The sequence below is a fragment of the Corvus brachyrhynchos genome, unplaced genomic scaffold, assembly GCF_000691975.1.
Source record: "Corvus brachyrhynchos isolate BGI_N302 unplaced genomic scaffold, ASM69197v1 scaffold3, whole genome shotgun sequence".
Lineage (NCBI taxonomy): Eukaryota > Metazoa > Chordata > Aves > Passeriformes > Corvidae > Corvus > Corvus brachyrhynchos.
In genome coordinates, this window is record NW_008237619.1 from 12053630 (window position 1) to 12062886 (window position 9257).

The window sequence follows — 9257 nt, forward strand, 5'->3', positions numbered from 1 at the left end:
GGTGTAACGCGGGTTCCCCGCTGCGGGGGGATGAGCGTCCCGCGAAGGGAGCCGGACCTTCCCCCCTCAGCGCCGCTGGGCTCTGCGGGGACAGGTGCATGGACTTCTTCGGGTGTTGTGTCAAATTATACGTCTTACAGGGGAAAGTTGCTGCTGCAGGGTAAAGCACCTGGTCGTGACCAAGGTGAACGTGTGTCGTCCTCGCTCTTTTTTGCCTCGGATTTGAGGGTTGTATGCAACATTCTTTACACTCGATATTAAAGATAGCTAGTGTCCCCTGCCTCCGTAGTGGTTTTCTTCCCAAGGAGTGAGCATCTTCAGGTGTCAGATCTTGCGGAGGGAATGGCTGGCAGTGAAACAGGAGGCATGTGAGCTGTTAGCATCCCAAATGCACTGGAGTCGCTAGGAGTCTGTTGTCACTAACATAAACTTTGCCGAGTAAGCCCACACAAGTGATTTGGGGGTGGGAGGCTTTGGAGGTTGACCGCCTGAGAATTAAGCTCTCCATTGAACTGGAAATGAAATACTTCATCTTCCTCCCCCCAAAGGCAGCAATGTGCGTTATTCTCCTAGGTGAGGGTCACCAAGCAGAACCAAGTGTGTGGGGTGGGGTTGGAAGCACTGGTCCAAGTCCTTTCTGGTTACCGGGTGAGTGAGCTGCGTGTGTTGTCTTGGCTGTGGAGAGGGCTACAAATGGGAAGGAGGAGCGGGAACAGTTTCAGAGGTAGTAGCTGAAAGCACTTGCAGCTTAAGTTAGAAGTCACGAGAAGACTCTTGTGTTCTTTAGTGATCTGAAGGATTTAATGGAAATATAGTGAGTTTACAATGGAAATACACTTTAATGTGCTTGAACTCCCTGAGAGCAACTGCTGGCAGGCTTGATGCTTTTGTGTTTGTGCTGGGTTGGAGCATTAAGGCTTGATCTTGAAGAGCTCCTTGATTTGTCCTAGATTAATCATCTTGCAAATCACAGGGTTATTTGGTGCCTGCTGGTGCTGATGTGATCCACGGCAGCGCAGTTTGCAATGCAGCAGCTCATGCTCCAGGACAGAAGCTACTTCCCCAGGAGCATTTTAACCTCAGTGTGTGCTTGCTCTAGGATTCGGCTCTCTTCAGCCGAAGAGGTGACAGGTCAAATGAGTTGCTCAAAAATGAAAAGGTGGAAAAGGGGAAGCCTGAGATGACAATAGCTGTTCTTTGAAACTTGCTTTAAAAATGTTCCATGTACTGTGCTGTTGCACATTAGGAAATGATAGGGTTTGGTTTTTCATTCTTGGTATGCAAGAGTTAATTTGCTTAAGTTTGACTAGTCTGACCTTGGCAGCTGCAGTCTTCAGGAGTACTTGGGGCAGAAGAAGGTGAGGCCTCAATTAGTCTGTAGCTGTCAGGAAGCACCTGGTTACACAGAAACCTGGAACACTTAAAAAAAGGAAAGGGTGTTAATACCAGTTGGAGTTGCATGACTGTAGAACATCTGTAAGTATCTACATGCTACAAAAGACAAGTGACTTAAGGAGCCTTGTCACAGCTAATCAGATCATTCTCTTGTGCTTAAAATGTTCAGACAAAGCTGTGACCAAGTATGGTTAATGAGATTCTCAGTGTTAAAAGAGTAACAGGAACTTGATATTCATCATCTGAATTTATCCCAGCTCTTGCAAGCTTGTTTGCCCTTCACAAGTGAGTAGAACTTGGGGCATGTATGAATACTTCCAGAAAGGTAGTTTGCTTAGGCAGTGTCTCTGAAGAAGGGTAAAGTGTTGCTTACAAAGGTTGGAGTGCCCACTGAATGTTGTTACCTAATGTTGCAGCTGAAATTCTGTCCAGGATGCTGAAGAGCTGCAGCTTTTTGCAGGAGCAAGATGTACTTGGCCTTTATCCTGTGAGTGATAGATGCTGGATCGTTCAGAAAGGAAAGAGTCCTCTGAAAAGGAAGCAATCTTGTATCTCTGGCATAATTTAAGAGTTATCAGATGTCTAAGCCCTGAAACTAACACCTGAGAGTCTTCTACTATTGTGTTAGTTGGAGACAGCAGTTTGAGCTTTATATGCATCACGAAACAACTTCAAAGACTAACTTTCAGAATGCTTTGCAGCTCATCTTGCTTCAGCTGGTGCTGCTGACAACTTTAGCCTTAGGTAAAGCTTGTGTTATCTTTGGTAATTTCCATTTGACACAAACTGCTTTCCTGAAGTAACTCTACCTCACCAAAAGTAAGAACAATGACAACTACATTTTTTTGCCTGCACCAATAGAGAAGCTGTGTCCCATTTCAGGTGAAAGGATTGCTGGTAATCATTAATACATACAATTACTTCTTTCTAGTTTGTGTGAATAGACAAAAAAACAGAGCCTAGGAATAGATCTAGGAAGCACAAACAGAAAGTCTGACTTGTCTTTTTCTTTTTCTATTCTACCTATGTACAGTTTCTTTGGAGAAGAAAAGCCCTAAGATGGCAGGCAAAGGAAGTAGCAGAGCAGACTCCATGTCCTGCAGTGTGCTGAACTGGGAGCAGGTCAGCCGCCTGCACGACATTCTTACAGAGGTGGTTCCGATCCACGGGCGAGGGAACTTCCCGACACTGGAGATAACTCTGAAGGACATTGTTCACACGGTTCGGAGCCGGCTGAGCGAAGCAGGCATTGTGGTCCACGATGTCCGTCTGAATGGCTCTGCAGCTGGTCACGTCCTGGTCAAGGATAATGGGCTGGGGTGCAAAGACCTGGATCTCATTTTTCAAGTTTCTCTTCCAAGTGAGGCAGAATTTCAGTTGGTTCGAGATGTGGTCTTGCGATCCCTCTTGAATTTCTTGCCGGAAGGAGTAAGCAAGCGGAAAATCAGTCCTGTAACACTGAAGGAAGCCTATATTGAGAAGCTGGTCAAAGTGTACACGGAGACTGACCGCTGGAGCTTGATATCACTTTCCAATAAGCATGGCAAAAATGTGGAGCTTAAGTTTGTAGACTGCATACGACGACAGTTTGAGTTCAGTGTGGACTCGTTCCAAATCATACTGGACTCCCTGCTCTTTTACTATGACTACTCAGAAACCCCCATGTCAGAGCACTTCCATCCAACTGTGATTGGGGAGAGCATGTATGGAGACTTTGAAGCAGCTTTTGATCACCTTCAGAACAAGCTGATAGCTACCAAAAATCCTGAAGAGATCCGAGGTGGTGGGCTTCTGAAGTATAGTAACCTCTTAGTACGAGACTTCAGGCCCATGGATAAGGATGAGATCAAAACGCTGGAGCGCTACATGTGCTCCCGATTCTTCATAGACTTCCCAGACATCCTGGATCAGCAGCGCAAGCTAGAGACCTACCTCCAGAACCACTTCTCCAAAGAAGAGAGGAGCAAGTATGACTACCTCATGATTCTGCGCAGGGTGGTGAACGAGAGCACCGTCTGCCTCATGGGACACGAGCGAAGGCAGACTCTCAATTTGATTTCTCTGCTAGCACTCAAGGTGCTGGCAGAACAGAATGTCATCCCTAATGCCACTAATGTAACCTGTTACTACCAGCCAGCACCTTATGTCAGTGATGCAAACTTCAGCAACTACTACCTTGCAAGTGCCCCTGTGCTGTATGGCCAGTCCTACCCCACTTGGTTGCCTTGCAATTGACCGCTTCCCTCGAGTGCTCCTGGGTGGAGGCTACTGAAAGCCAGGATGCTGAGTGTATATATAGACGAGTAATAACTGTCAGTTGGACGTTCTCTAATGGAAACATGACTGCATCAGACTGTCCATTTCCTGGTGTGCAGTGGGATTATGCAGCCAGGTGACCTGCTATGAACCTTTCAGTATATCTCTACAAATGCCAAAAAGCCTTATTACCTCTTCGTCCGGAGAAGAGAACCAGCAGCCAAACGTTAAGAGAAGCAGTTGAGAAACTTTGTACTAGTTCTGGAAGTGGCTGTTAACATGTGATCTAAGTGGAGTATTCAGTAAACTGGGTTGGTTAATTGACTGTAAAATGCCTTAAGCAGAAGCTGCTCCTGGAGTAGCAGCAAAACTCTGCTTTCTATTCCCTAACCTCATTACTCTTCCTCAGTCCAAGCTCTGGCCACATTTCTATTGAACTAATTGTGCCAAGAGTGGGCTCATGTTATGCTGGGGTTGCTTTTGCTTTGTGGCCGTGTAGAGCTGGTAACAGTATGGATACTGTCTGTCTTGTAGAGGATGTAAATGTTGTTTCCTGTAGTGCCTATGGATGTGTGGTTCTGCCTTGAGTTCAAGATTAATTTCTTGGAAGTTGAAGGTAGTTTAGTAAGTCTATTCATAACACATAAACCGGTTAAATTTTTCTTGACTACAAAAACTTGGAAGGTGGCATTTCAAAAAACACACCAAAACACAATCTAAAACTTAGTAATGTGAAAAGTCCTTGAAATGAGGAATTGAAGCTTTAAATAGAATTGGAACCACAGCTTGAATACTTAACTTGGAAAAATATTCTTGAGTCCAGGATTAAGCTAAAGCCTTTCTGACTATCTTTCAAAACAATTTTGGCACGGTTGGAAAGTAGCACAGCTCTTACTTTGGGGTTTGACCATATTTTCTTCCTCACAGGTACACAGCAAAACCAACAAAAAGCCTAAACGAAAATCTCAAGGCACTATAAGTTGCAGAATTATGTGCACTGCTGACACAGTATGAATTCTAAAAGTGCCTCCTAAAATGAGTTTCTTATTGTACAACTTCAGGCAGGTCCTGAAGGTTTGCATTTCAGTCACCGCTGAAGGGTTGAGCTTACTGGGTTATCACTGTTACCTGTCACTGTGTAAGATGGCATTTTGAGTGGTTAGAGTAAAATTCTTCCTTTTTACTGCTCTTAACCCTCACTTGAAGAGGTCTACAAGCCCTAAGCAGAGCTGTCCACGTAAGCTGTATGTGTTGCAAGTCTGGGCCTGTGTTCAGAATAGCCTCTGGAAGAGTATGCACTCCCTTGGAGGTATAGGGGGCTGATCTTCCTGAAGGGTGTGTGCTGAACTTGCTGCTTTGAGACTCCTGGGCTTTATAAGGAAGGTTAAAAATTCCTCAGTTATTTATATAGTGGTATTATTAACTGGACAATTTTCACTGAATTACAATAGTAAAATACGTATAGCAATCACCTTGAGTTTCTTTTGTTTAACCAGAGACATAGACTAGAAAGGCAAATCTTAGAGCTATTTATTATGTGCCAGTGCAATGTTCAAGAATGCTTGTTCACTGAATCTTTTTTAATTACTTCTATTACTATTTATTACTGTTTCTGCAAGCTTGTAAGACCAAAGTGCCTGATCCAACAAATTATTAAAGCTTAGAAGTTAAAGCAGAAAACAGGCGGAACACCAATTTTTGGTTGCTGTTCAAGGTGGAAAACAACAGCAGTGCAGCACTTAAATGACAGTAAAAATTGCCTGCTCCTCATAAAACCAAAAGCAAGTTTTTTCCACTGTCCATAACTACTTCATAAAGACTGTCTCAACAGAGAGTGAGGCTACTTCTCTGTTCAGACTTCTCCAGTTAGCTTAGGAAGGCAGAGAGGGATGCAATCTACAAAGTGGACTGTATGTAGCCAAGCAGCCTTAAGCTTAATTTCCTGAACAGTTTTGATGGCAACTTCAGTAGCAAAAAGACAAATAATTTGGTGGATTATATTGTGGATTTTTTTTCATTAAAATCTTCCTGGTTAGTCAACAAAAGTGGCTAAATTTGAAAGCAAATCTGGCCTTTTTCATTAACTGTGGCTTGGACTTGGTGTGGTTTACAGACAAGACATGTCATCCAAGACTTTGACTTTTGAAAAACTAACATGATGCCAGTGTTGTCATATGTGTTAAACTTAGTGCAAGCTTCCTGCTGGAATGCAATCCTAGGCAAGAATAACTCCTGCATGCAAAGCAATACTTGGCCTAGTATAGAGTGTCACTAGGAAGGAGACTGAAGAGTTTGTAATTGCTGTCATCTCTTGCATAGATGTTTTTGAAGCCAACCTGTGCTATAGCCATTGCAGAAGTAAACCGTTGCCTGGAGGGGCTTAGCCTCGGGTATCTGTCATCTGTGATGTCATGGCTGATCTTTAGGAACTGTTTTTGTGCATCAGCTCATGTGGAAGAAGTGGTGAGATGCTTGGGAGGAGTCCTCACAAGCTGGAAACACGGGCTTGTTTTACAAGTCTTTAGTGCCTTGAGTGCTGAACATCAGGCCAGGTGCATCTCCTGGAAAGGGAAATGCTAGAGAAGAACAAAAGGCTGAATTGGATTCCTGGTGAGATGGAGCTATGGAGAAGTTAAGCTTTCTGCCATAAGAATTGTGCTTTTGCTAATGCAACTTGATGCTGAGGCCTCTAAGGAAGCCCCACGCTGAGTGGCTGCTCTCTGAACAGCTGAGTGCCTGGGTTTGAGCTTTGCAGGACTCTGTGTTCCCTGTCTGCTTGTTAAGATACTCTGGCACCTGGGAAATACTGATGCTTTGTAGCCTGGTGGTAAGGTACTAAACTCTCTAATGGTTAAATTGTATCCTGAGGCTGCACAGCACCTGCTGCATTGGGCCTGGAGTACCAGGGGTTGCTGGGACACTGGTTGTCCTGTTGCCTGCAAAATAATCCTGGCTGGGCAGGTAAAGCAGGTGTGCTTGGTAGCTTTTCATCCCTGTGCTGCAAGAAGCCTACCCTTTTCTGTTCTGGGATGTCCTGGCAGCTTGATGGTGCAAGTGGCAGTGCCTTAATTTGCTGTGTGTTAGCTGGTTTGGGTTCAGGTTTATGGTGGCCCCTATAGCAAGGAGTAATTTGAGAATGAGCACTAGGTAAAAGTGGTGACCCTAGGCTGAGTTGAGGATGCCTGCTTGATTCAGTCACCCGTTGGCATTAATAATGCCTCTGCAAACCTGTTCTAACCTCTGTTGCCCCCTTGTGTGTCATGTGGAGGTTAGAGAGAGACTACTGTACTTCAGACTATTACCTGATACCTTCCCTCTGGGCAGTGGCATTGAAACAAAGCTGCAGGAACACTCAGTGAGTGCACCATTCCTCAGGATCAAGCTTCTACTAACTAGGCTGTGGTATAAAACAGCTGTTTTCTTTGTGTAGCTTGTAAGCACTGCTGGACAAAGCCAGTCTGAGGTTAAGCACCGTTGACATGTTACATTTATTGCCATGTTCCCCTTGACTTGTAGTTAATTGTTGTTACTTCCTCATTGTAAGATAGACCTTTTTATTTGATAGAGATGCTACCAAGGAGACCTGGTAGAAGACTGTGTTTTAGGCACTTTGGTAAAATCCCTGTGCTGATCCATGGTCACTGTGACAAGTTGTAAGCTAAGGCATATTTTGTGCTTCCTCTGCTCAAGATTTAATCATTGCTGTGTTTGTCCTCAGCTCAGTCAGTCGATCACTAAGCTGGGGGTTTAAGACTACTGCTTGCTTCTGAGTAACCATTTTTTGAAGATCCTCATGCTTTTACTTTAATCATCTCCTCTACAAAGCAGTAGGTAGTATTTAAATATCTAGTTCAAATAGCTAAAGCTTTTTATTGAAACTTAAAGATACATATTTTGGACTTGAGTTCTGGGGTTAAGCATTTGGCATGTGCCAAGGCTTTGTGGGTTCCTAATTCCTGGAATAACCACTGATGTTGGTAGTGATCTCTGCTTGTCACTATATGAGTAGTCAGGAAAAGGCCTCTTAGAAGAGAGCCTGGACAAATTGCCTTAACTATAAGCTGTCAGTGTACTGAGGGTACTTGTTTCCTATTCCTCTCACTCAGCTCAATCAGGATTCTGTAATTGTTAGGCACAGGAATAAGCAGTAAGTTGACCACAGCCATTGGCAGCTTGGTCTAATTTGGGCATTGGGAGAGCCAAATGAATAGTGAAATTTCTAGCCCTCACATCTAAGTCTTACTCAATTGTTTCTTGAAAACTGTTGAGTGTATTTCATAAATGTTCTTTAATTTCAATGAAGCTAGATATAGAGTGGAATGCTGGTCTATAGTAGAAACTTTGGGAGCAATGGTTGGAGCACTCTGGTTTTTCTCGTTTAAGTGTCTGGACTGGGCTTTTCTCTCTGAATAAAATTGCACTTTCTGTTGAAATGTAGAAGGCCTTTTTCCCTATGTTTATACTATTATTTGTTACTGTTAAACTAAGTCAGCTCTTGGCAAATCTGTCTCTCATCTCTTTGGAAAAAGTGAGTTGTTCGTTTTGTCCTTTCTCCCCCCCTGCCCCCCTCCCTCTTTAGCTGGCAAAACAAGGTACTAGAAATATTTGCATTTGTGATGAGCCCAAATGTGAGATTGGTCACAGTAACTTTGTCTACTGTTCTGCACTGTGGTGTTCACTTGTCATCCTTGGAAATTGGGGTTTGGACCTTAATGATGCTGAAATTCTTGTGCAAATAAACTTATGCTAAACAATCCTTGCCTCAAGCAATTTTTGTGTCTAAATAATGCTGAAAAAGTATCTGTAGAGCTTTTTGACCAATGTGTGTGCAGGTGCACTTGTGAGGTGAGTAATAGTGTGGGGTACACAGTAATGCTTGCTTTAGATGTTATTCAAGGTACATTTTTTATATCTGCCTCACCTTATTGAAGATTAGTTGATAAATGAGGCATGATTAATCTTTCACTTACATTGTAGAGGCAGTTTCTAGAGAACCATTTTTTCCCCTCTCTGACCGTCATCTGGTCTCAACTTTAAGACATGGTGAAACCATGACCTAGGCCTGTTAGGTAGGGTCTGGTCTGAACTAGAGCCTACCAGTCTGTTCTATGATGCATTTCATTTTATATGCTACTGCAAACTTCAACTCATGAGCCAAGGGGGCAAGAAACAAAGTCAGCAATTGTTCTTCAGGTTATTTACAGGTTGAAAGTCTTTGCTTTCACACTGTCCTAAAAGCTGATGCTACTATTAATCAATGGTCAGTGGGAGTTGAGCAGATCACAGCTAAGTAAAAACTAGGGTTGTGTGGCAGTCTACTTGCTGCTCCTGCTCTAGAATAAAGAATAAATGCTCTTAAGAAGTGTGCTTGCTTCTAATCCCCTCCAGAGCTCAGACAAACTCTAGCCTCAGTTAAGTATTGCTGGAGAAATTCCAGTCTCCAGGACCTTGTAACACCTGCAGTGGAAACTTCTGTGGAATTTAGAGGTGGTGTGATCCCATGGAAGTAATCATGAACCTTGTGTAGTCCCTTTTCCAGATCTAATTGCTTTCCTATGAACTTAACTAGAGAACTGATAATGCAGCTGGGCAACACAAACCCTCTG

The 9257-nt window shown here is 43.5% G+C and overlaps 1 protein-coding gene across 1 annotated transcript; it reads left to right on the top strand.

Moving 5' to 3' along the window:
• Window positions 1-2400: 2400 nt before the first annotated feature.
• FAM46C (family with sequence similarity 46 member C) lies at window positions 2401-8405 on the top strand. Its single transcript, XM_017731979.1, has one exon. It carries the CDS (start codon window positions 2455-2457, stop codon window positions 3628-3630), a length of 1176 nt encoding a protein of 391 aa, XP_017587468.1. The 5' UTR covers window positions 2401-2454; the 3' UTR covers window positions 3631-8405.
• The last annotated feature ends 852 nt before the right edge of the window (window positions 8406-9257 follow it).

Bases quoted from the DNA above. Each gene is read 5' to 3' on its own strand.
- FAM46C (XM_017731979.1), top strand. From the start codon at position 2,455: ATGGCAGGCAAAGGAAGTAGCAGAGCAGACTCCATGTCCTGCAGTGTG.